Consider the following 27,803-nt stretch of genomic DNA (forward strand, 5'->3'; position numbering starts at 1 on the left):
GCTACTCAGGGTCGAAAATAAAATCTCCTCCTCCCATGTGTTAGAAAAACAAATGAATACTTCTTCCTCTTACCAAAAATGTGGAATATTTATGTTGTCCATAGCCAAGTTAAACAAAAAATAGGAGGTAAATAAAAGTAACATTTTATTGCTTGTATACTCTGCTCAAAGTCAAAGTAAGTACATTGATAACTAGAGATAATGTGTGTTATTTATCAGGATGACTTACAGTTTAATAGTATTTCACATTTAGGGTTTTAGTTTGTTTTATTTTTAAAGTTATTATATCCCATCATTACATCTTTCCTGGGCTTTTATCCCCATATAATTTTCTAACCCCTCCAATAAGGATGTGAATAGCTCAGCTACCACCATTAAGAAACTAACAGGAGGGAGAGCACATACCCACTTCCTGCCATTCCCTCATTGTAGAAACATTCCAAAATAGTCTATGAGTTCAGATCTTGTCTTGGAAGTGGAGCACAGCTTAGGGAAAGGTAGATAAGAGGAAAGAAAATAAGATCCTAGTTTCCTACTCTTTATTTATCAAGGAAACTTACCCAGGAAGTCATTGGAAGAGAAGGCAAAGTCAGCGAAGGAAGGGGAGGAGCATAAATATTGGTCAGGTTCAACTCCTTGAACTTCTTACCAATTAAACTAAGTGCTTTGTCTACATGATGCTGAGACCCTAAAATAGAGGGGGAAGGGGAAGAGAAAGGGAGAAAAACATTCATCAAGAAACGAAGGAAAAACTCTTACTACTCATTCAGTATTCTTTTCTTTAAAAGAGTTATGTTTCACTAATGCCTTTTGATTTTATATCAAAATCATTTCTGAAAATACCATCCTTCTTACTTCCTCCATACTTAAGGCTTCCCTTATAACCAAAAAGAGCAGTTAAGTAAAAATAACACAATGACCATACATGATAATGTTTACAACATTCTCCCCTAGTAGCTTCCTCTCTAAGAGGGAAATGTTTCATTCTCTGTTCTTTGGGTCCTTCATTGTTTTTGTTTTTTTCAATTAGAGTTCAAATTGGTTTCCTGTTATTATAGTCATTGTATCTATTTTTCTAATTCTACTTATTTCCCTTCCCCTCTGCATCAGTTCATACAATCTTTTCCTATTTCTCTGAATTTCTCATTTGTCACTTCTTACAACACAATTATTACAGTATTTTTGTACCAGAGATTCAACTATTTCCGAAATCAGTGGGCATCTGTTTTCTCTTTCTATGCTTTCTCAAAAAGTTTGATTATGAATAGTTTACTATATGTTGGATTTCTGTCTTTGACTTCCGTGGAATAGCAGAATGGTTCAGTCAAAACTATATGGAATAGCTTGGTCTCTTTTCCAGAATATCAAATCATTACCTAGAATAGCTGAACCAATTCACAGCTCTCTAACAACACCTATTCTTCCTACAGTTCCTCCAACGCGAGTGCTCCTATTTTTTGGTCACATCTGCTAATCTGATAGTATGAGATGAAACCTCTGGTTTATTGTTGTATCACTAATTTAGTGATGTGCAGGAACTGTTTTATATGTTTTACAATTTACAATTCTTTTAAAGATCAAGGATTATGTCTTCAATGAAATAAGAGAATCAAGAAGTCTTTAACAAAGAGTTTGCAAAAAAACATTTCAAAGGCATTATTAAGGTCTTTTCTTCTCAAAACTAAATTAACCATTCAAATAATAGTCAAGAACATTAGTAATGATTTGTACTCAGGAGAAAGCCAGATGTATGCTTCAGAAATTCAAAGGAATTTCCTATACCAGAGGGATGAAAATTAAACAGAAATATCAATGTCCAGTAAGAAAAGAATTATAAGCATTAGGTTAGAAAGGGGAAATACCCCTGAATCATCCTCTTTTTGTTTTTAAAAACAAATTTATTCCAAGATTTGGTTCTAAGAAGGTTCATAGATAGTTTGGCAAAGTAATTCCAGATCTAGTGTACTTATTAAAAGCGTGACCTTATTAGACTCTAAAACCTGTAAGCTCCTCTTTTCTGATGAAAACAGTTGAGAAAGAATGACTGAAGGAAAGGTGGGATTGGAAGAATAATTTTTTTCTTCCAAGGATACCATATCTGCTCCTACCTTACAAGATTTCTGAGGATCTGATGTTAATTGATTTTTTTTTTTTTTTAGGTTTTTGCTAGGCAATGGGGTTAAGTGGCTTGCCCAAGGCCACACAGCTAGGTAATTATTAAGTGTCTGAGACCGGATTTGAACCCAGGTACTCCTGACTCCAAAGCTGGTGCTTTATCCACTATGCCACCTAGCCGCCCTTGTTAATTGATTTTCAAGCACTAAGACAAACCACAAAATTATGCTTAGGACACATGTAAAGCCTTGGCTGCATTTTGGAAGAGAAACTAGGACATATAGCAAAAAAGCGTCCCACTGACCTTCTATATGGCAGATCTGGAAGTTCTGAGTATAAGGAAGTGTTGAAATATAGATCTTGGCACCAGATGTTTGTTTGAGGAAACTCACATATCGTCCCTGTTTGCCAATTAGCCGGCCAACCAAATGCTTCAAGAAAGGATAGAAGAGTTACATGGGAATTCCTTATCAATAATATATTTTATTATTTTTTTATCTTTTGGAGGGGGGGGCAAAGCAATGGGGTTAAATGGCTTACCCAAGGCCACACAGCTAAGTAAATTATTAAGTATCTGAGGCCAGATTTGAACTCAGGTACTCTTGACTCCAGGGCTGGTGCTCCATCCACTCCGCTACCTAGCCACCCACTTATTATTATTTTAAATAAAGCAAAAAGCTTTATCTTATTTTATGTCACATAAAGCAGTTGAGGCAGATAGCTTAAGGCAGGTAAAATGACATTGTTTTTTAAGGGAAAAGATGTTAAGGGAAAAAAAATTCCAGAGAACCATTTTCCCTATTTATTATCAGTTATACAAGAAAAACAAAAGGAGTCATAAGATACCATCATTCACTCCAACTATACAGTGATCACACACCCTTCCAAGTTAAATTACTAAGGCAATTTGTTTCTCATAATTAATTAGCAGAGAGAGCTCAAATGGAAAATAATAACCCAAAAACTAGCTAATATCCTCAGGCTGCTGCCACCAATTTTAAGCAGCCTGGAGCTTTCAACACTTTTGTTTGCAAATCTGGGCACTCAAGTTAGGAATTCAACTCTGAAGAAGCAAAACAACAATCATCACTGAAAGAATAGGCCTTAAAACCAGGGTTTCTGCCTCATTCCCAAACAGATCTCCCTTCTCCTAGAGACAACCTCAAATTTTGCCCAGGTATTCTCTGTAAAAGAGAAGTCTGAATAGGAGAGTCAGACTAAAGGAGAAAATACATTAATGGGTAAATTAAGTTTGGGAAACCTATCTTTTGGTCCCAGAATATAGGCATTCATTCAACTATGGGTGTCTACTAAGTTACTTAGTACATAAGGAAATGCCATGATCTGTGAGCATTATGAGCAGGCAAATTTCTTTTGAGCCAAAAACCCCTAGTGGAGATATTTCATTTAAATGCCACTTATTTAATGTGGCTCCTTCTGGTCCAGGAGTCAACTCAAGAGGTCTTTCTCTATTTTTTCCCAGCTGTTTCTTTCAATAGCATTGCAGCTTTAATAAAAAATACTCTAAGTTTGATGACTGTACTCCCAACCTCAAAATGATCAGGCCTCCCAAATGAGAAGAGACCACAAGGAGATAAACCACCCTATGTGGGGTTAAAGAAAGGGAAGGCCATTTGTATATTTATAACATCATTCCTGGGCTATAGTTGGTCAAATATTTAATTAATTCACCCCTATAAAGCTACTACAGTTATTGAATTTCAATTCCCCCATCTTCCCCCCTCCCCAAGTTGCCTTGACAATGCCAGAGTGATATGGCCCAGGCCCAGATTACCTAACCCTGAGTTAATGGAAGACGGTTTTTTTAATTTTTTTTTAATTTTTATTAAAGATATTATTTGAGTTTTACAATTTTCCCCCATCTTGCTTCCCTCCCCCACCCCCACCCCACAGATAGCACTCCATCAGTCTTTACTTTGTTTCCATGTTTTACCTTGATCCAATTTGGGTATGATGAGAGAGAAATCATATCCTTAAAGAGAACAGAATTCTCAGGGGTAACAAGATCAGACAATACGATATCTGTTTTTTTTTTCCAATTTAAAGGGAATAGTCCTTGTTACTTTGTTCAAACTCCACAGCTCCTTATCTGGATACAGATGGTACTCTCCTTTGCAGACAGCCCAAAATTGCTCCCAATTGTTGCACTGATGGGATGAGCAAGTCCTTCAAGGTTGAACATCACTCCCATGTTGTTGTTAGGGTGTACAGTGTTTTTCTGGTTCTGCTCATCTCACTCAGCATCAGTTCATGCAAATCCCTCCAGGTTTCCCTGAAATCCCATCCCTCCTGGTTTCTAATAGAACAGTAGTGTTCCATGACATACATATACCACAGTTTGCTAAGCCATTCCCCAACTGAAGGACATTTACTGGATTTCCAATTCTTTGCCACCACAAACAGGGCTACTATAAATATTTTTGTACAAGTAATGTTTTTACCCTTTTTCATCATCTCTTCGGGGTATAGACCCAGTAGTGGTATTGCTGGGTCAAAGGGTATGCACATTTTGTTGCCCTTTGGGCATAGTTCCAAATAGCTCTCCAAAAGGGCTGGATGAGTTCACAGCTCCACCAACAGTGTAACAGTGTAACAGTGTCCCAGATTTCCCACATCCCTTCCAACAATGATCATTATCCTTCCTGGTCATACTGGCCAATCTGAGAGGTGTGAGGTAGTACCTCAGAGAAGCTTTAATTTGCATTTCTCTGATAATTAATGATTTAGAGCATTTTTTCATATGGCTATGGATTGCTTTGATCTCATCTTTAAATTGCCTTTGCATATGCATATCCTTTGACCATTTGTCAATTGGGGAATGGCTTTTTGTTTTAAAAATATGACTCAGTTCTCTGTATATTTTAGAAATGAGTCCTTTGTCAGAATCATTAGTTGTAAAGATTGTTTCCCAATTTACTACTTTTCTTTTGATCTTGATTACATTGGTTTTATCTGTGCAAAAGCTTTTTAATTTAATGTAATTGAAATCATCTAATTGGTTTTTAGTGATGTTCTCCAACTCTTCCCTAGTCATAAACTGTTCCCCTTTCCATAGATCTGACAGGTAGACTAGTCCTTGATCTTCTAATTTGCTTATAGTATTGTTTTTTATGTCTATGTCCTGTAACCATTTGGATCTTATCTTGGTAAAGGGTGTGAGGTGTTGGTCTAATCTAAGTTTCTTCCATACTAACTTCCAATTATCCCAGCAGTTTTTAATCAAAGAGGGAGTTTTTATCCCAATGGCTGGACTCTTTGGGTTTATCAAACAGCAGATTACTCTAATCCTCTCCTGCTTTTACACCTAATCTATTCCACTGGTCCACCACTCTATTTCTTAGCCAATACCAAACAGTTTTGATGACTGATGCTTTATAATATAATTTTAGATCGGGTAGTGCTAAGCCACCTTCGTTTGCATTTTTTTTCATTAAGCTCCTGGCAATTCTTGACTTTTATTTCTCCATATGAATTTACTTACAATTTTTTCTAACTCGTTAAAGTAATTTTTTGGAATTTTAATTGGTAGGGCACTAAACAGATAGTCTAGTTTTGGTAGAACTGTCATTTTTATTATATTAGCTCTCCCTATCCATGAGCAGTTGATGTTTGCCCAGTTATTTAAATCTGATTTAATTTGTGTGAGAAGTGTTTTATAATTGTTTTCAAAAAGATTCTGAGTCTGTCTTGGCAAATAGACTCCCAAATATTTTACACTGCCTAAGGTTACTTTGAATGTGATTTCTCTTTCTAGCTCTTCCTGCTGTTTCTTGCTAGACATATATAGAAAAGTTGAGGATTTATGAGGGTTTATTTTATAACCTGCAACTTTGCTAAAATTGCTAATTGTTTCCAGTAGTTTTTTTAGATGATTTCTTGGGATTCTCTAGGTAGACCATCATGTCATCTGTGAAGAGTGAGAGTTTTATCTCTTCCTTCCCAATTCTAATTATTTCAATTTCTTTTTCTTCTCTAATTGCTGATGCTAACATTTCTAATACAATATTGAATAGTAGTGGTGATAATGGGCACCCCTGTTTGACCCCTGATCTTATTGGGAATGCCTCTAGCCTCTCCCCCTTGAATATAATGCTTGTTGATGGTTTCAGATAGATACTGCTAATTATTTTAAGGAACAGTCCATTTATTCCTACACTCTCTAGTGTTTAATAGGAATGGATACTGTATTTTGTCAAAAGCTTTTTCAGCATCTATTGATATGATCGTATGTTTTCTGATAGGTTTGTTGTTGATATAATTGAGTATACTAACAGTTTTCCTAATATTGAACCATCCCTGCATTCCTGGAATAAATCCTACTTGATCATAATGTATTATCCTTGTGATGACTTGTTGTAGTCGTTTTGCTAAGATTTTATTTAGGATTTTTGCATCTATATTCATCAGGGAAATAGGTCTATAATTTTCTTTCTCTGTTTTAACTCTTCCTGGTTTAGGTAACAGTACCATGTTGGTCTCATAGAAAGAGTTAGGCAGAGTTCCATCTTTCCCTATTTTTCCAAAGAGTTTATATAGGATTGGAACCAATTGTTCCTTATATGTTTGGTAGAATTAACTTGTGAATCCATCTGGCCCTGGAGATTTTTTTTTAGGGAGTTCAATAATGGCTTGTTGAATTTCTTTTTCTGAGACAGGGTTGTTTAGGTATTTAATCTCTTCATTTAACCTGGGCAACTTATATTTTTGTAAATATTCATCCATTTCACTTAGATTATCAAATTCATTGGCATAGAGTTGGGCAAAATAATTTTGAATTATTACTTTAATTTCCTCCTCATTGGTGGTGAGTTCACCTTTTTCATTTATAATACTAGCAATTTGGTTTTCTTCTTTCTTTTTTTTAATCAAATTGACCAGAGGTTTATCAATTTTATTGGTTTTTTTCATAATACCAACTTTTGGTTTTATTTATTAATTCAATAGTTTTTTGCTTTTGATTTTATTAATTTCTCCTTTAATTTTTAGAATTTCTAATATGGTATTTGATTGGGGATTTTTGAGTTGTTCTTTCTCTAATTTTTTTAGTTGCATGTTTAGTTCATTGATTTCCTCTTTCTCCAATTTATTCATATAAGCATTTAGAGCTATAATATATCCCCCTGAGAGTTGCTTTGAATGAATCCCATAGGTTTTGGTATGTTGTTTCATCATTATCATTATCTAGGATAAAATGGTTAATTCTTTCTATAATTTGTTTTTTGGTCCACTCATTTTTTAAAATGAGGTTATTCAGTTTCCAATTTGTTCTGGGTCTATATCTCCTTGGCCCAGTATTGCATATGACTTTTATTGCATTGTGATCTGAGAAAGATGTATTCACTATTTCTGCCTTTCTGCAGTTGATCATTAGGTTTTTATGTCCTAGTACATGGTCAACTTTTGTATAAGTTCCATGTACTGCAGAGAAAAAGGTATATTCCTTTCTATCCCCATTCAGTTTCCTCCATAAGTCTACCATATCTAATTTTTCTAACAATCTATTTACCTCCCTAATTTCTTTCTTGTTTGTTTTATGATTTGATTTATCTAGATCTGATAGCGGGAGGTTGAGGTCTCCCACTAGTAGAGTTTTGCTGTCTAGATCTTCCTGTAATTCTTTCAGCTTCTCCTCTAAGAATTTGGGTGCTGTCTCACTGGGTGCATATATATTCAATATTGAAATGACTTTATTGTCTATGGTACCTTTTAGGAGGATAAAGTTTCCTTCCTTATCTCTTTTAATGCTTTCTATTTTTGCTGCTGCTTCGTCTGAGATAAGGATTGCTACCCCTGCTTTTTTTACTTCAGCTGAGGCAAAATATATTTTGCTCCAACCTTTTACCTTTACTCTATATGTATCTCTCTGCTTCAAATGAGTTTCTTGTAAGCAGCATATTGTAGGATTCTGGTTTTTAATCCCATTCACATTCAAGGTTATGATTACTAATTCTTTATTGCCCTCTGTGCTATCTTTCCTCTGTTTGCATTTTTCCCTCTTTTCCCCCCCTTATCCATATTCCCCAGTATTTTGTTTCTGAATACCACCCCCTTCAGTGTGTTTGCCCTCCTATATCACACCCTCCCCTTTCTTTCCCCTTTCCCTTTTTCACTTTTCCCTTCCCTTCCTTTTGTTATTTTCCCTTATTTCCCCCATTCCCCTTCCTTTTCTCCGTCCCCCCCTCCCCTTTTCCCCTTTTAATAGTTGAAAGGTTAGATGTTTTGTAAGTTAACTGAGTATGTGTAGGTTGACTTTTAGCCAAGTCTGATGAGAAGAAGATTCAGGTGTTTCTCCTCTGCTCCCTTCCTTAATGGAAGAGGTTTTTAAGTAATTATTAGGTTAAGGACATTTAGAGAATCATCATTCTCACTAACATCCAAGTGGTTCTAAGATAGCTTGGGACTCTGCTTCATATTCTTCTTTTCTCAATATACTTTGACTCTAGACAATCTAGAAAAATCAGTTATCTATCCCCAAACTCTAGTCAGACCTTTCAGCTTTCCAAAATAGCAGCCTTTAAGGGTCCATTCTTACCTTTGGCACTTCTATCTCCCAGATTGTGAGCTCTACCTTATTAGTCTCAGTGCCTGCCTGGGAGCTCGAATGACTTTCTGTCTTCCTAAGGCCACATCCACTATCCACAGAATCCATGCTGTTCACATCTGAACCTGCAAGGGGGAAAGAAATTCGTATGTTACATAAAAAAAAATCACCAATAACCCATAAAGCAATCAATTTTTCTAAGAAGGTATAGAGCCCCCCCCATACAACTCTCAAGTGGTGAATGTCATTTCAGTCTGGAAGGACTATAATAAATCTAAATGCCTAAGTGTAGATAGGAATGGGGGTGTAGGTAGATCTAATTTTAGTCTGCCACCTACAATTTTACTTGCATTATTAGGAGGAACACATTCAACCCCAAAGGCTCTAGGTTCAGAAATGTTGAAACTAAAACCAAAAATTCAGATACCTCACTTAAAGAGGTAAGGTCAAGGTAGGAGACTGGTTCCTTAGTTTAACTTGTTGGTTTAGTCAGGAACCATCAAAATAAACCTCTTGGGCACAGATGAACCAATTTCTCTTCTTGTTATCTGGTTCTCACTTAAGCAACCCATCAAATAGGTCTTTGTCAATTGTTTCACCACCTTTCCCCAACCCAACCACTCTAAGAAGGGGAGATCACCTAACTCTTGGGTACTAGAGCCTGCATACAACCTCCATCTTCTCAGGAAAGCTTTTCCTGAAGGTTCTGGATTCTTGAGTCCCCCCTTCCTGATTAGAGGCCTTTTCCCCTACCAGAAACAAGAAGAAGGAGAGAGGCCAATTTTGGTTTTGGTTTATATTCTATAAGTTCTTCTGAAAGTCATGCTTATCCTGCCTAAAATTCCCCTGATATATTAAAATTTTTACAAGGAACCTTAGAGATCATTTGGTTCAAACTCCTCATTTCTTGAGAGAATGAAACTCAAGCTAAGAAGCAAAATGATTACTCTAGTTCCATATGTACTAAGCAACAGATTTCCAACATAAAATCCTAACTAAAAATCCTGAGGTTTTCTTCTTCAATGATTCTATTTTAGGGCCCTAACAATTTAAGCCAAATGTAACTGAGCAAGGACTAGCTATAAGAAAAAAAAATTCCTATACAACTCAGCTTTTACATTGTTCCTAGCTAAAAGGTGACTCAAATCATTACTGGGTTTCTATTTGCACTATCTTTCCTTGGATAATGTCCCACATAAGAATTTGAAGAGCAAAGACTATTGTTTCATATCCCTTCCAAAAGAGGGTAGTCATGACCCTGTATTTTTGATTTGTCAGTAATCTCTCCTTTAAGGGTTCCAAACATATCTAACTTCCAGTCCCCTGCTGTAATTTTAAAAGATTTCTGCCTTAGGTAGTATACATTTCCATAATACCAGAAAGCAAAATGACAGGAGAGAATCAAGTCTATCTTTTATATACAAATAGCACCTCTAGAAGCACTGCCCAAATGGAGTACTATTTTAGCAATGGATGGGGGGGGGGGGTAGGAGTGGAGGGTCCTTAAGTATAAACATGATCCTGGCTCTTTGATCTGTTTTCTAGCCCAGAACTGAGGAATCACTGCCTCATCAGGTTTCTTGACTATGAAAGGGTAGCCTGTCTCTGGTAGAAAATTTCCCCCTCTATGGTGGTCAAAAAAAAAATCAGAATGGATTGAAGTTTTTCCATCCTGGAACAATTGGCTTCCAAACCCAAGTCACTCTAACTTCAAGTCAATAATTTGAGCTTCTAGAGAGTTCCTCCTATTGTCTAGAAGTAAAGCATGTTACTTCAATATAAAGAAAAAGCTACCTAGGAATTCAAATTGCCCCCCCCCAAAAAGATTGAACTGACTTGGGGAATAGACCCACAGACAAAAGAGGGATGATCACTAGTTGGGGATGTGTTAAAAATAGATAATGGTCCAGATACAAGACAGACTAAGTAGCTTCTGAGTTCCCTTCCTATTCACACTAAGGAATTAAGGAGTTTCACATCTAAAGTTGAAGGGAACAGTAATAAACAAAGACCTATGAAAGAGTCCAAAGTTATATAAAAGGTTATTTATCATACATCATACTGTACCCAAAAGAACAAAATCTAGCCATCCCATATCCTTTTGAAGCCAAATCATTTTCTATCATGTGGATCAAGAATGTGTGTAAACCTAAGAAATGATCACGTGCCTTAAATCGATTAAAATGAGGGTTTTGGTCATTGTGTCATCCCAAGACATGATCTGACATATTTTGCGAGATTGGAAACTGTTGATCAAGAAATAAACCATTCAAACATTCTATGTCTAGATCCATTTTTAAGAAGCCTGAGGGTTAAGAGACAGTTTTTAATCACAGGAAGCAGCCTTTGGAAAGGGATTATAACTGCCCAGTCACAACCCAAGATTGGTTGACTGCTGGCTAGAAATTCACCAGATTTCTACAAATGAGTGGTTATAGGGAAAGTCTCAATATCTTAGGCTACTAAGGGAAGTGGCCATCTGTTGAACCTTGCTCCCAATAAGGGAAGAAAGGACATAAGTAAAATCATAGAAAAATTCCATGTAAAGAAAGCATTAAAGAAATAAGACTATTTAAAAAAACCTTTCTTCTCTATATTTAATTTCCAAAAGAGCAAGTATCCTCACTCCTTTAAAGCATAAAAATAGACCTACAGTCTGCTTTTGGCTTTCAATAATAAGCCTAATTTTCAGAGGTTATCCTGTAGAGGAACATATTCACACTGTTTCAGTTAAGTTTTCATATATTTGACCCAACAAAGTCACCCTAAGAGCCCTCAGATATACTTCAATTACACAGCCCAGCAACTAAGGATACAGTATCAGAAAATTTCTTGAATCAAGAGTTAGAAGAAGGAATTTGAAAAGGCACCATCCTAGGGGGCGGCTAGGTGGCGCAGTGGATAAAGCACCAGCCCTGGAGTCAGGAGTACCTGGGTTCAAATCCAGTCTCAGACACTTAATAATTACCTAGCTGTGTGGCCTTGGGCAAGCCACTTAACCCCATTTGCCTTGCAAAAAAACTAAAAAAAAAAAGGCACCATCCACAAAACTCAAGTCATAAGTATGTTAAAAAAAAACGCTAAAAAAAACAGATTTGTTAAGAAATGGGGGCCAGAATAAAGGGGAATCCACTTAACTTTTATATTCTATGTGACTTTAAAACATTCCTACCTCCAGACTGATCAGCCTCTGTCTCTGTGGTCCATCTATCCTCTGTCCCCAAGTCAGAGGACTCCCCTTTCAACACTCCATTGCTATAGGACACAGTCCTTTCCAGCAGTGGAGGGGTAAGTGGCTTGTTGCTGGGGCTTAGATTGGGCTCCAAGGAAGAATCTTCTAGCCCAGAAGTGCCTGTAGAATCTGAACAATTACCAGAAGAGGATACTGACTGAGTCCTCTGGCTGTCCTCTGACGTGCAAGTGACACAGCTGGTATCCTCTACCCTGATGTTGGCCTCCTCAAATGACTCACTGTGGTGGATGGCTTGGGGAGGGCATGCTGCCAGGGAGATACGCTGGGCGGTATTCTTTGGCTTGCCATCAAGGGCAGCACTGGACATGAGGCTGTTCTTCAGACAACTCACATAGGTCTTCTGCTTCTGAGCAAGATCCACTACCTGTGAGACAGGCATTTCCCGCTCTACTATCTCTCCTGCTGCCATTGGTGCTTCAATTATAGCCCTGCTGGAATCTGAAGTGTTCTGACCCAAGACAGGTTTCTGGCTGACTAGGGCAAAGTTCTCCTCCTCAACTGGGCCTTCAACCCAACTCTTTGAGTGTTGACAGTTGTACTGCTTAAGGTCACCCACTGTTTTCCCTAATATTTCCTCCTTTGCTGCTAAGATCACTTTAGAAATGATTTGCATGGCTGCCTGCTCAAAATCATCTCTGATCTCTAGAGAGCTTCCTTTCTTCAGTTCCCCAGAAGGTTGATTCCCATCCAAGTAACCTTCTTCACATCTGCTGCCTCTGACCTGATGAGTCAGTGCTTCTTCTTCCAATAACAATTCTGTTTGAGTTGACTCTATTAAGCTATGCAATACTTTCCCCAAGCACTCTTCATTCTGCACTGACCTGACTCCCCGGCATCTATTCTCTTTTCCTTTTTCTTTTTCTTCTTCCATCACGGTGTCTTGTCTGGGAACTCTGTTCCTGGATTCAGAACCAAGATCATGTGACAAGCTACCTTCTTCAGTCACACCCTCTCCCATGGCTGCATCACCTATTCCTTCTATTCCATATGTATCCTTTACCTTCTCCAAAAGGTCATGCTGCTCAGAAGGAATCTCCAAATGGCCTGGACAGTCTTTCCCAGGTATCTGTTTGAATGAGGAGTCTTGTTTATGTAATTCTATTTCTTCATGGGGGAACAAAGAATCCTTCAGGGGTGGAAGTGAAGATTCTTTAGAAATAGATAACCTTTCCTCTTGAGATGCTGCTCTTTCCAACTGTCCACTGTCTTCCTCACATGGACTCAATCGGAGCTTTGTATCTGTGGTACCAAAGAAGGTGCTAGAAGAATCTGATTTTCTTGGAACCTGATGTAGCTGTGATGGTACAGTTACAAGTTGTGCGGAAGATTTACTTCTCTCTTTTTCTGGAGCCCGTGAACCATCTGATGGCAAAGGCACTACTCTGGTGTAGCAGACTTCTTCCCTCAAGAGGGACTCCTCGATTGGGGTGTCTGTCCTAAGATCTTTGGCTGTGGCCCCTGCCTGCCTGTCTCGAATGCTGACATGCTCTTTTTTTCGAGAGAAAAACCACCACCAGCCGATGAGTGCCAACACTCCAGGCAAGGCTAAGGGGAAGACTGCACGGAACTGTATGGCCATCCTGGAGATTCAGCTGCTACACCTATAGAAAATGAGAAAGTTGCATAAGTCAGAAGATCAATTATCTAGCCAAACAAAAACTTTTCACAAGTTACCTACTCTGATATTTCTAGCCTACTATAGCACAAATGCAGTGGGGAAAATTCAGTATCAGTTATTCAATGAGCACTATAAAAATATCAGTTTTTTATCTTTCCTGCCCAATGTACATCCCAGAGATCCCTTTACAATGACTTAAATCTGAATCTCATCACAACTCTAATGCCAACCTCCCCATTTAAATTAAAAGTATACCTCATTTCAAATCACTGACTAAAAATAAAGCCTGTAGATGTCAAGATATTGTTCTTTCTGGCAATTCTGGCTACTGAAGTGACATCGTGGTATATAGTAAAGAGAGTTCTGAATGTGGAGTCAGGAGAATGGGCTTCAAATCCCACATCTGAAACTTACTAACGGGAAGAAGATGGGCAAGGCATTTTAATGTTTCAGTCTCCCCGCCTTCAGCTGTCCTTTGGGGCTATCTGATAAAGTTGTGAGGATCAAGGTGATAGTGTTTTGTAAACCTCCAATCACTACATAAATATCACTTATTGTCTTCCTGTTCAATGAACATTCCATTTAAAGATTAATCTACTAATTTCAGCACAACTGACATTAACCTCCCCATCCAAAAATTCTCAAGTCAACTAGCAATAATAGTACTTGCACAGGCTTTAGGAAAATAAAGACAAAGATCAATTAATCCCCACCTCCAAGGAAGAAAAACTGCATCATGTACAAAGATGTCAAGAATGATGGGGAACCCCAAGGCAAGATCTAGACAGCATTCTAGACACATGAATAAGGAATTTGAGTAAAAAAAAGTACTATTGTAGTTGGAAGCAAAAGAAAGGAGAGAACACAACATGAGAGAAGCAGAATCTGAGCTGGAAGGAAGAAAAGGATTCTGGGAGGCTAATGCATGTTCCAGGCCTATGCAAAAGTTAAAAGATCTGGTATGTTGAGAGTTTGAGGCAATAGCCAGCTGGTTGGAATGCAGAGTAGAATATGGCAAGAACAAAATAAGGATGTTAAAGGTCAAAGTAAGGGATTTCTATTTTATTCAATACAGAATAGGCAGTTTTTAAAGTACAGTATCATGGTCAGATCTGTGACTTAGGAGGATTTTGGTAGCCATGTGATGAATGCTTTGAAGGTGAAGAGAACAGCTATAAGGAAAAAAATTCTAAGGTTCTTATAAGAGTCCAGATATATAGTTGCAAGAGACTAAAACTAACATATCAAAGAATCAGAGAAAAGGGGACAGATATGACATATACTGTAGAAGTTACAGGATACCACCAACTAATGGCATATGAAGGCTGAAGAGTCCAGGATGACTAATCTCCATTGTCTAAGAGACTAGAGTGCCAGGTGAGGGGCAGAAGAGAAGAAATGCTGGGAAAAGGGACCCTCAACCCTCCATCCATGTAGATTGAGCAACTCAGTTGGAATACTGGTGGGGATATCTAGGTATTAAGGAAATGCAGACTAGATTTTAATAAAGATGAAACTTGGAAGCCATCTGAGTAGTGATAATTGAAACCATGGGAGCCATTCATGTGGTACTAATTGAACCCAAAGGAGTTGATGAGATCACCAAGGGAGAGAATATGGGGATAAGAGGGCCTTCTGGATTACTTACATTTAAGGGTCAGGAGGAAACTGAAAGATACAGAAAGGAAGAAAAGCAAGAGAAGATAATCTAGGAGGGATTAGTCAATGATAAACTACAGAGATCAAAGAAGATGAGGACTCAGAAAAGGTTAACTGGATCATTCTTTGGAGAGAATTTTTCAGTAGAGTAAATGGCTACTAATTCTGAGTGTTGAGGTTGAAAAATGGAGAGAAAGTACAAGAGAACAGAAACTTTTCTTAAGAGTTTTAGCAAAGAAAAAGGGCAGTGATAGGGTTTTTTATTTTTACACAAGATTTAAGTATGCTTATACTTTCTTGAACCAATCAACAAATGGGAATTATTTATCAGAATCTGGGGAGAGAAATACATGGAATATAGTCGTGGAGCTCCAGGAACTTCACATTCTTCAGGCTGTTGGTTAATTTGCCAGCTTTTCTTTGTGATCACCTGCTTGATTCTCTGAACTCCTCCTTAGCATTTAATGCCTATACTCCTACTATCATACCAACCACAGACTCAAGATATGCATATACTGTCTTCCCTATACAATTCCTTAGGCATGGATAGCAACCTTTTTGTATTTACTATGTGCATGAAGTCAGTATGTGATAATGACAAGTTCTGTCCTCCTTAGACAATTTTCCTCATGTCCTCTCTTCTTAAGTATCCTTAAAGATAGGGTGTAGTCAACTTGATTATTCACACTAATTGCTGAAACAAACTCAGTAACTTCGAAATTGAAAGAACCCAGATCTCATCTGAGTTTTAAATGCCAATCTACCTCTAAAATGAAGCTAAAATAAGTTAAAATTAAGACCTCTTAGAGCAAATATTAAGAAAACTGGTTCCTTAATGATTGCCTATTCTTCTGTCTTTCAAGAAAAGGAATGGGAAAACATGGAGGTTGAAGACAAAATTCAAAGATCCAAGATATACTATAATATTGATAGTTCTTTTGTTGTGGCAAAGCAATCAGATGCAAAGACAAGTAATGTTTTTCTTGGGGCAGCTAGATGGCGCAATGGATAGAGTCCAGCTGCAGAATCAGGACGGTAGACACTTAATACTTAGCTGTGTGACCTTAGGCAAATCACTTAACCCCATTGCCTTGCAAAAAAAAAGTTCCCCTAGAATTTGCCTTTTTTAAGAGGAAGGGGGTTGTCTACTGTTCTAAGGGAGGTGTTTTTAATGCCAAAGGAAACTCTCCCATTGAATAAAGACCCTCTATCCTCCATCATATCCTTCAAGCAACTCAGCAACTTAGTCCTAATGAGTTATTTAGGAGACTAGGAGGTTAAATGACTTGCCCAGGGCTACACAAGTCAAAATATCTCAGAGGCAGAGCAGAAACCCCAAGTCATCCTAATACCAAGGAGAGGCCTATGCTGTCTCTCTATCAGTTTATAATGTTACTAAAAAAAAAGGAACTCAGGGATTCTACCCAGCTATAATTGAATTTATTAAGTACAGTCAGGTACTCAAATAAGTTCCACCTTTTGTGAAACCAAAACCTCATTTGACAAAGAAGACTCACAGGTATCACTAGTATATTTTTTCAATATAAAAACATCATCAGAAAAAGGAAGGGGGGGGGGCAGAGCCAAGATGGCGACAAGAAGGGATAGAGTCTTAGGAGCTCTCTGATAAAATTCATCAGCTAAGGACTCTTAACTAAACTTTCGAGAGACAGAACCCACAAAGGGACCCAGTGAGGCAGTTCTCCTACTCAAGGTAACCAGGAAAAGAGCAGAAAGGCTCTGCTCCCCGGGATCTGAGAGGCAGCCCGCCAGAGGGGTGGCCCACCAGAGCCAAAGAACCTCAGCCTCCCGGAGGCAGCCCCAGGGCACTGGGGGTCTCAGCTCACAGCAGCGAGGAAGTCTCCAGAGCTGCACCCCAAGGAGCACTGGGCACAAAGTGGGGGAACAACGGGGGACCTCCGCCACAGCCAGCACGAGGAGCCCAGCCCTCAGGGCACACAGCAAGCAGCATCTTCTTTCCCCAGCCCTGATCCAGGAAACAGAAACAAGCGGAGCTGGTAAGCAGGAGCCCCTAGGGCATGAGCCCATGGAGCTGAGGGAGGGGAGTGAAGAGAGACTGCAGAGCTCTGTCCTCTGCCCCTGAAACAGGACTCTGGGGCTCTGACCACATTCAGATCCTGACGACAGTCTAGGCCCTCCCCATAGAACAGCCCCTCCCCCACATCAGCCCCTTGGCAGAGGGGGACGCTTATGGTCATTCACAGACCAGGAGGGAGGACAGAGCCTCACACACTGAGATCCTTGTGAGAGTGTCCCAAAAGCTCAAGAAACACCCCAAACCAGGCCCAGGCTGGGAAAATGAGCAAGCAGAGAAACAAAAAGAAGACTATTGAGAAATATTTTGCAAATGAGCCCAAGAAGGACCAAAATAATCAGTCTGAAGATGAGGAAGCACAAGCTCCTGCACCTAAAGACTCCAAGAAAAACAGAAATTGGGCTCAGGCTATGATAGAGCTCAAAAAAGACTCTGAAAATCAAATGAGGGAGTTGGAAGAAAAACTGGGAAAAGAAAGGAGAGAGATGCAGGAAAAACATGAAAACGAAGTCAGCAGCTTAGTCAAGGAAATCCAAAAAAATGCTGAAGAAAATAGCATGCTAAAAACCAGCTTATGTCAAATGGATAGAACATTTCAAAAAGTTATTGAGGAGAAGAATGCTTTAAAAAGCAAAATTGGCCAGATGGAAAAAGAGATAAGAAAACTCTCTGAGGAGAACAAATCCTTCAGACAAAGAATAGAATTCAGGGAGATTGATGAATTTACCAGAAATCAGGAATCAATACTTCAAAACCAAAAAAAAATGAAAAATTAGAAGAAAATGTGAAATATCTCATTGAAAAAACAATTGATATGGAAAACAGACTTAGGAAAGATAATTTAAAAATTATTGGAACACCTGAAAGTCATGATCAGGAAAAGAACCTTGACATCATTTTCAAAGAATTACTACAGGAAAATTGCCCTGATATTCTACAAGCAGAGGGCAAAATAGAAATGGAGAGAATCCACCGATCCCCCAGAGAAAGAGATCCCAAAAAACCAACCCCTAGGAATATTATAGCCAAGTTCCAGAACTCCCAAGTCAAAGAGAAAATATTACAAGCAGCCAGAAGGACATAGTTCAAATATCGTGGAGTTGCAGTCAGGATCACACAGGACTTAGCAGCAGCTACATTGGAAGCTCATAGGGCTTGGAATACAATATACCGGAAGGCAAGAGAGCTTAGAATGCAGCCAAGAATGAACTACCCAGCAAGGCTGAATGTCCTCTTCCAGGGAAAAAGATGGACTTTCAATGAACCAGGGGAATTTCAAATGTTCCTTTTGGAATGGCCAGAGCTGAACAGAAGGTTTGATCTTCAGATAACAGGACTCAGGTGAAGCATGGAGATTGGTATGTAACAGTGTAAAGACTAAATAAGCTCAGAAGATACTACGAGTGTATTATGGGGTGGGGGGTTGATAGTAGGAAAGTGACAGGTAAAAGCTTCCTAAAGAAAGCAGGATTTAGGGGCGGCTAGGTGTTGCAGTGGATAAAGCACTGGCCCTGGAGTCAGGAGTACCTGGGAAATATGAGGGACTTAATGAGGATGAACTGCATGTATTCTTGCATAGAAAAATGACACTGATAATACTCATATGAACCTTCTCAGTTAATAGAGCAGGTAGAGAGAGCTTTTATAGTTGAAGCACAGGAGAAAGCTGAATTCGAAGATAAAATATGGTGTAAAAATGGAGTCAATAGAAAAAAAGGGAAATGGAATGGGAGAAAGAAAAAGGAGAGGGGGAATAGTCCAAGATATTTCACCTAAGATTTTTTTTTCAATGAGCTATTGCAATGATATGGAAGGGGAGAGTCAAGGGGGAATGGAGGGAAACTTTGCTCTCATCAGAGATGGCTAGGACAGGAAACAGCAAATATACTCAATGGGGTATAGACATCTGGAGTAAGAAGGAGTGGGGAGCAGGGGAAAGGGGGGGGATGTGAATAAAGGAGGAGAGGATGGACCATGGGAGGAGAGTGGCCAGATATAACACATTTTCTTTCTTACTTCTTGCAAGGGGCTGGGAATGGAAGGCCTGCCCAGGACCACAGGGCCAGGTGGATTCTGGGCCTAAGGGGTGGTATGGGGGCTCAGGGCTTCTTGGCCCCAGGATCAGGGGCTGCTGTGCCACTCAGCGACCCTACAGCAGAGTCATAGTGAAAGGAGAGAGAAAATAGAGTACATGGTAGTGGAGAAATAAGAAAGGAGGGAGTTGCGCTCAGCAATGGCAACGGTAGAAAAATACGAAAATAACTTTTGTGATGGACTTATCACAAAGAATGAGATCCACCCATGACAGAGTTGCTGGTGTTGGAACAAAGACTCAAGCACATTTTTTGTTATTATTTGGGGGAGGGTGCAGGGCAAGTGGGGCTGGGTGGCCAGCCTGGGGCCACATAGCAGGGTGATCATTGGGTGTCTGGGGCCACATTCGGAACCAGGTGCTCCTGGCTCAAGGGCCAATGCTCTGTCTGCCACCCAGCCACCCCTACTATTATTACTATTTTATTTTATTTTGGGTCTTTTTTTTCTTTCTTTTTGTTTGGTTTTTGCAGGGCAGTGGGGATCGGGTGGCTTGCATGTCACACGGCTGGGTGATTGTTGGGTTTACCAGGCTGGATGTGGACTCGGGTGCTCATGGCTCCAGGGCTGGTGCTTCGTCCATTGTGCCACCTGGCCATACCTACAATTATTACTATTATTATTTTTTTATTTTAATTTTTTTCTTTCCCCTTTACTTTTTTCGCCCAAACAAGTCTATCTATATTCATGGGGGAGGAGGGGTATTTTGTTTACTTGTAAACAATATTTTATTAATGTAAAAAAAACATTTGTACAAAATGAGAATAAAAAATAAATTAAAAAAAAATAAAAACATCATCATCAAATATTCTCTTTTAAAATGCACATCTTTCATCAACCAGATTCTGGCAGAAATCAAGCTGCAAACTGAGAAGTAAGGTAAGGGCAGAGGATATGATTTATAATCTTTGTTTGAGGGTTTGGGTAGGTCTAGTCCTTACAGTAAAGCCTCTTCAAAAGTTCAGATTTCAGGGGCGGCTAAGTGGCACAATGGATAGAGCACCAGCCCTGGAGTCAGGAATACCTGAGTTCAAATCCAGCCTCAGACATTTAATAATTACCTAGCTGTGTGGCTTTGGGCAAGCCACTTAACCCCCAATTGCCTTGCTAAAAACTAAAAAAAGTTTAGATTTCAGTGAATATTCTGGGGTGGGGGGGACAGAATGAAGATGGAGCAATAAGAGAGGAAAGTGTGAAATGAGGCAAGACTTCCTTGACATTTAGCTGATTTGTACTAATGAGCCCATCCTCTATTAAAATCCTATTCTAGTGCTTCATCCTGGTAGCCCTAGTTCTCAAGAAACATCATCCCTTCTTCCAAAAAAATTTTATTAGGTTCCTACTATGTTGCTAGGCACTGTGCTAAACAATGGAAACAACATAAAGCCACAACCCTCTACCACACTCTCACCTCAGTGTCCCCCCCACCAAATTTTAATACAGAATAACTAGGTATATACAAGGTATGTAACAGTGTAAAGACTAAATAAGCTCAGAAGATACTACGAGTGTATTATGGGGTGGGGGGTTGATGGTAGGAAAGTGACAGGTAAAAGCTTCCTAAAGAAAGCAGGATTTAGGGGCGGCTAGGTGTTGCAGTGGATAAAGCACTGGCCCTGGAGTCAGGAGTACCTGGGTTCAAATCCAGTCTCAGACACTTAATAATTACCTAGCTGTGTGGCCTTGGGCAACCCACTTAACCCCACTGCCTTGCCAAAAAAACCTAAAAAAAAAAGCAAGATTTAAGAAGAATCTTAAAGGAAGCCTGGGGACAGAGATGAGGAAAGAGAGTGTTCCAGGCATAAGACACAATCTAGTGTAAAGACAGAGTTGAGTGTTCTTTTCAAAGTAGCTTCATGCCAAGTACACAAGAGGGGAGTAAAGTATGAGATTTGGACAGGTAATTAAGGGATCAGAATGTGAAGGACATTAAGTGCCAAATAGAAGCTTTTATAATTGATTCCAAAAGCAATAGGGAACCACTAAACTTGACTAGGGGAAGGTGAGATGTAGTCAGATCTAAACTTTAGGAAAATCACTTTGACAACTTCGTGAAGGATAGACTGGAGAAGGAAAACAATTGATACAGAGAGACTAGCAAATTATTGCCATAGTAAAGATACAAGGTGATAAAACACCTTGCCCCAGTGTGGTGTGGTAGAGAAAAATTTGTATGAGACATCTTGTGAAGATAGAGATGACAAGACTTGAAAACAGACTGACTAGGGGGGATGAGTGAAAGAGTGATGAGTCCAAGATGACACTAAGGTTGCAATCCCGTGTAACTTGAAGGATGGTAGTAGTCTTAACAGAAAGGGTGAAGTTGGGAGAACGTGAGGAGAAAAATATAGTCTATTTTTAGACATGTTGAGAATGAGGTATCTGCAAGGTCATCTAGGTTGAGAAATACAATAGGCAACTGAAGCTCAAGGAACAGTTAGAACTAAACATATATAATCTGGGAATAATCTATATATATATAGAAATGTTAATTGAATATATGGGGGCATTGATTACTGATGAGATCACTAAGTAGGATTATAAAGGCAAAAAAGGGAACAGAACAGATCCTTGGTCTTTCAGAGAGAGTTCTGGCAAGTCCAGCCTACCAAGCTGGACTGATAATATCAGCAAGCATTTATAAAACATTTAAAGGTCTGTAAATGTCATCATTTGATTCAATCACTACTATTATTCCTAACTTGACAAATGAGAAAACTGAGGCAGGCAAAGGTCCAGTGACTGAGACAGCAAGTGGCTAGGCCAGTCTCTGAGGCTGGATTTGAACAATGGTTTTTGTGCCTCTAAAGTCTGGCAATCACTGCACTACCTAGCTGGAAAGACCGAGTTCATTGGGTACCTATTGTCCAAGAACCAATTTAATTATATGAAGCTGACTTGTCACTGAGTGATGGCTTTTTTCCCCCTAGTTCTAACCAACTCATGAAATTCTAAAGGTGAATGGAAGTAGAAAGGGGATGGGGGGGGGGATTATAATCCCTAGAAATCTGAAGGCAGTTAGATGGTTCAGTGAGATCTGGGTCTGGAGTAAGGAAGACTTGAGTTCAAATCTGATCTCACACACTTACTAGCTGTGTGATCCTGGGCAAGCCACTTACCCTGCTTGTCTTAATAACACTGAAGAAAGAAATGGCAAACTCCTCTAGTATTTTTGCCAAGAAAACTCCACAGACAGAATAATACACCAGACCAGAGTAGGACATGAGTTAATAACCAAACAACAAGAAGTCTGAAAGTCAATATCACCTAGATATTGCACATGATCACCAAACTACAATGATAAGCAATCCCACTAAAATACAAAAATGTGGAAGCAAGACTCCTTTTTTTAAATTTCCCTCCTCACATACCTTATTTGAAAAAGTCACTGATATTCTAAGGATTGGAAGAACAGACTGCAAGAAGTATAAGAGAAAATAACTCCAGGGAAATTTGATGTCAGGTAACTAATCATATTTTCCTAAGTACCCATCACATTTTCTAAATAGAGCCACCATGTCTTCTCTCCCCCCAAGATTGCTTGTTGCTGTTTAATGCTTGCCCTTCATTTTCATTTCAAAGAAGACCACCACATCAGGGAGGTGATGCCATGACAAGTTCATGAATTGGATTTGAGTGAAGGGATGCTGTGTTAAATCACCAGCCTCACTTTCTTTTCAGAGATATCTGGGTGCAGTAGCCAGATATGAATCAGGACAACTGGAGATAGCCCTAGATGTGAGGCAATCTGCTTAAGTGACTTGTCCAGGGTCATACAGCTAGTAAGAGTCAAGGTTGGATTCGAACTCCTGTCCTCCCTTAAAGATCAATGTTCTATTCACTGCACCACCTAACTGCTTGTTGCTATAGTTCTGACTTGAAGGACCTTGTTTTTGTTCAGCTCTCCTACTTCACAGTCAATGTAGGGTTATAGCTAATGCCAGACTTAAATTGAGAATGTCTAGAACCAGCTCTCAAAGCAATTGGATCAAGCATGATGACTTTTCCATTTATACCTTTACTCGGCATGAACATGGCACAGAATTAATTCAGAACTATATACTTAAATTGATGATGATGATGTCCTTCTTGAAGACCAAGACAACAGGGAGGTATGCCATGAGAAGCAAGTGAATTAGATTTGAGTGCCAAATCACCAGCCTCACTTGTGGCAGTGTCCAGATACAAGTCAGGATGACTACAGGGTTAACTGACTTGCCCAGGTTCACACAGATAATGTCAAGTGTCTGAGGTTGGATTTGAATTCCCAAACTTCTAACTCCAAGGCCAGTGCTCTAGCTACTGTGCCACCTAGCTGCCTAGGGGCAGCTGGCCTTGGAGTCAAGACAACTGGAATTTGAATCCAGATTCAGACACTTGACACTTATTAGCTGTAGTCACTTAACCCTGACTGCCTAACACCCAGGGCCATATTCAATCATCCTAATTCATATCTGGCCACTAAATCCAGATGGCACTGGAGGAGAAAGTGAGGCTGGTGACTTAGCGCTCAATTCCAATTCACATGCTTTTCATGGCATCACCTCCCTGATGTCATGGTTTTCATTAAGAACAAAGCAAAAAAAAAAGCCTAAAAAAAAGAACAAAGGACAAGGGGAGGCTAGGTGGTACAGTGGATAGAGCACCGGTCTTGGAGTCAGGAGTACCTGAGTTCAAATGGAGTCAAGACAACTGGAATTTGAATCCAGATTCAGACACTTGACACTTATTAGCTGTAGTCACTTAACCCTGACTGCCTAACACCCAGGGCCATATTCAATCATCCTAATTCATATCTGGCCACTAAATCCAGATGGCACTGGAGGAGAAAGTGAGGCTGGTGACTTAGCGCTCAATTCCAATTCACATGCTTTTCATGGCATCACCTCCCTGATGTCATGGTTTTCATTAAGAACAAAGCAAAAAAAAAAGCCTAAAAAAAAGAACAAAGGACAAGGGGAGGCTAGGTGGTACAGTGGATAGAGCACCGGTCTTGGAGTCAGGAGTACCTGAGTTCAAATCGAGCCTCAGACATTTAAGAAAGGATCATCCCACCTTTCCCTCAATCTCCCAATCTGCCTGTTCTCTCAAGAAACTATTCTTCTCACCTAGTGTGCTGTTCTTATCAGGCCCAAGCCATCTATGGAATACTGCTGCTCATGTTCATATTGGTAGAAGAGGAAGAGATAGGGAAAAACTGTACCAGAAAGTAAATATAAGGACCATGGATTTTGAAGGAAGGACTTTAGTTATCCAACACCTCCTCATTTTATTTCTCAATTTCTTAGCCTAAGCTTTGCACTTAAAACCATTATAGGTCTGTCAATAGTTGTACCTGACACCCAGGTACCCAAGAATCACTTCAGGTCTGCAATTAGAATGCTATTCCATTTTACAATGCTACCCTCTATGGCACTATTTACTATCTATCAATCCTGATCGTAGCAAAGCTAACCAGCCTTGCCATTGAAAAGGGTTGGTTCCTGCTCAAGTCCTTGCAGAACTCTTCCCTGCCCCTTCCTTTTACCCTCTAGTATCAGAGCCTAAACCTGAGATGTGCAATATCTCATGCGAATACTCAGTAATTCTCATAACTGAACACACTTAACATCCTAGTCTGGACAAAGTACTGGAGGGTTTTGTCTTGCTCCAAATAGATTCAGGCCCTTACTGCTACTTCATCTCTTGTCTTTTGGGGGGTACCCCTTTCTGCTATTGTTCTCACTGAGAACAAGGACCCTTCTCTCTAACTACCTCCTTCCTATGGAGAAAGGCCTAGGGTTTTTGCCACTAGGAAATGAGTTATGGAGGTATAGGAGGTACTGCAATGAATAAGCACCAGATTCAAGATAAAAATACCAGATTCAAGCTGGACCTCAGAAATTTACTACTTGTGTGATGCTGACCAAGTCACTTATTTCCTGTCCACATAAAACTAGGAGGAAATGGCAAACCAATCCAGTATCTCTGCCAAGAAAACACTATGGACAGTTGGTTAACAGGGTTATAAACAGTTGGACATGACTGAAAACCAAGAGTTATTATCTCTCCCCCCAAGAAAAAACAAAAAAGACTGCTTAGCTTCCAAATTCAAGTTAACATTAAGAAGATAATGACTTAAGTGCATCAATAGATTTTCTTTATAATTTTACTTTGAACTAAAGATTTTCATCTCATCTCTCTTTTTTTTTTTTGCCATGCAGAATTTTTTAAAAAGTACAACATCATCAATATAAGTTTGGTTCTTGGAGATGATCTTAATTTCAGGTCCTCGTATTAAAAGGCCCACTATATGGAAGGTACAAAAGATACCAGGACTGCCCTCAAGGAATTTACTCTCTACTGAGTTATCCAATTAAGACAATCTACTCTTTAATCTTTAATAAAATAATCTTTAATAAAAAAAGATATTAAAGGAAGACAGAAACCATTTCTCCAAGTCACTAACTTACTGTCAAATAGAAAAAGGATTAGATTTATTCTCAGCTCCAGATGGCAGAACTAGAAATAGCAGATAGAGAAGATTTTAGGCTTGATATGAAGTAAAGTTATCCAGATGTAGAATTAGTTGCTTGAGAAAATAGTCCTTCAATAAAAGATCTCTGACTTCCAAAGAATTATATACATGAAAAAAACACCAATAGGCTTTCAAAAGATGTCTTTAAAAATGCAATTTTTTCTTTATCTCCATGTCTTTAACATTAAAGATGCATTATCACAGTGTTCAAGGATATAGTCTTAGACTGGTTTTCAATTTTCTTGTTGAGCCAGACTTGCCTTAGTCCTTAGAACTTGTATTATATATTTTTTTAATTTAAGCCTTTTTACAAAAGGAATAAATGAAGCTATCAAGTGAATTTTTTAAAAAATAATATAATTCAATGCTATTTTCTTGTGGCATAGCAAAGACTGTTATAAAGGAAATAGTTTTTTGTGTATCCTCAGATTCTAAGAACTCAGTAGGGTTTCAGCCTATCGAAACCTTTGTGCTACCAAGAAAAGGCTGTCAGTAAAGGAAAATATCTTTGGTTTTCCACTGCTTTGATCTTTAGGGGCAATATATATAGAGAGCACTGGTTTTATGAATCAAGAAGACCAAAATTCTAATCCTGTCAGACAATTAGTTGGGTGGCTCTTCTACAAAAGTCTCATTCTTCACACCATTCCCGCCCTGCCAAGATTAAGGATCAACTGTCTCATGTCCTGCACTACATGCCCAAAAAGATGGTTCTAAAATGAAAATGTGGAAATTCCTCTGAGAAATTCTGAAAGGAAAACATACAGAATGACCATAATGAAGTAAAACAAAACACTAAAAGTTATTTCTACCCCTTTTTGATAGAAAGGTTGGAAGATTATAGGTATAACATGTTCAATAGCTGGGGTTGTACCTGTATTAAATGACTTACCAATTTGTTGTGAGGGAAGGTATAAAATAGAAGAGGGGTATATATGAAGAAATGATTGGCTTTAAAAAAAAGGCACAGATAAAACTTTAAACAAAAGGAAAAGCTGAACCCTAAAGGAAAGATTAAGTTGTTTTAGATCTGAATGCATTAAGTTTCTGCCTGCTTATTTTTAGCAGGACCATTTGCCTGGGAATGGAGGCTTGCTGACTTGATTAGTTGCCAAAACAGTTGTACAAGCCTAAAAACAGGCCTGTGCCACGCCCCCAGACTGTCACACCATTCATGTGCTTACTAAGTTAGGCGGAATGCTCCTGAAGAGGCCTTGTAGTGAACTGAGTCCTGGAACACAAGACAGAACAATGGTCTGATGCCACAGGCCTGCTCAGAAAAGCAACAGACTCTCCAGAAAATATAGTTTTGAAAGCAATCCACTGTCTTCAGCTACACTTTAGGTATTAAACTGGCAGAAGAATGAAGAGCCCCAACCCCCCACTAAGTCAATAGGGCTGTTGAATTATTACCAAACATACTATACATGTGACTGATGGGATCTTGGCCAGTAAATAGTCAGGGTGAAGATTAAAGAATAATAACTCTTGCACAGTGGCAGCCTGTGCAAATGTAAGGGGAAGCATTTTATGCTCTAAATGAGTTGTCAGATACTAGAAACAGAATTTTTCCCCCTATTTAGTTCCAAGGACACAGGTTTGTGTCCAGCAGCTCTCCTGAGTTCCCAGGGGTAGAGAGATACTCTACAATTTGTTCCTTTCATTGTTAACCAACTTAGAACAGGAGAGGAGGTTTTCTTCCTTGTTTAATTTTAACGCATGTATTCCCTCAAAATGAAGAGTCCAGATCCATATGCAGAAAATAAAAGATTAAAAAGTGGGTAGAATGATTTCAAATATATATAATCAATATCATGTTGCTTTTCTGCCGGAGGAGGAGGAGGAGGAGGGGAGAGGAGAGAGGGAGAGAGAGGGAGAGAGAGGGAGAGAGAGAGAGAGAGAGAGAGAGAGAGAGAGAGAGAGAAAGAGATA

General features: G+C 39.1%; 1 protein-coding gene across 5 annotated transcripts in view; it reads right to left on the reverse strand.

Annotated features, from left to right (window-relative positions):
- AKAP1 (A-kinase anchoring protein 1) overlaps positions 1–27,803 on the reverse strand; it is a 58,109-nt gene that overhangs the window by 14,377 nt on the left and 15,929 nt on the right. For all 5 annotated transcript variants that reach the window (XM_074223653.1, XM_074223651.1, XM_074223652.1 and 2 more), the window contains exons 2-5: positions 11,850–13,531; positions 8,669–8,802; positions 2,420–2,546; positions 561–688 (exon numbers count right to left, since the gene is read on the reverse strand). In XM_074223653.1, the coding sequence (XP_074079754.1) occupies positions 561–688; positions 2,420–2,546; positions 8,669–8,802; positions 11,850–13,509 (2,049 nt within the window). In that variant the 5' untranslated portion in view covers positions 13,510–13,531. The remainder of the gene's footprint in view (positions 1–560; positions 689–2,419; positions 2,547–8,668; positions 8,803–11,849; positions 13,532–27,803) is intronic.

Source organism: Macrotis lagotis, chromosome 2 (genome assembly GCF_037893015.1).
Source record: "Macrotis lagotis isolate mMagLag1 chromosome 2, bilby.v1.9.chrom.fasta, whole genome shotgun sequence".
NCBI lineage: Eukaryota > Metazoa > Chordata > Mammalia > Peramelemorphia > Peramelidae > Macrotis > Macrotis lagotis.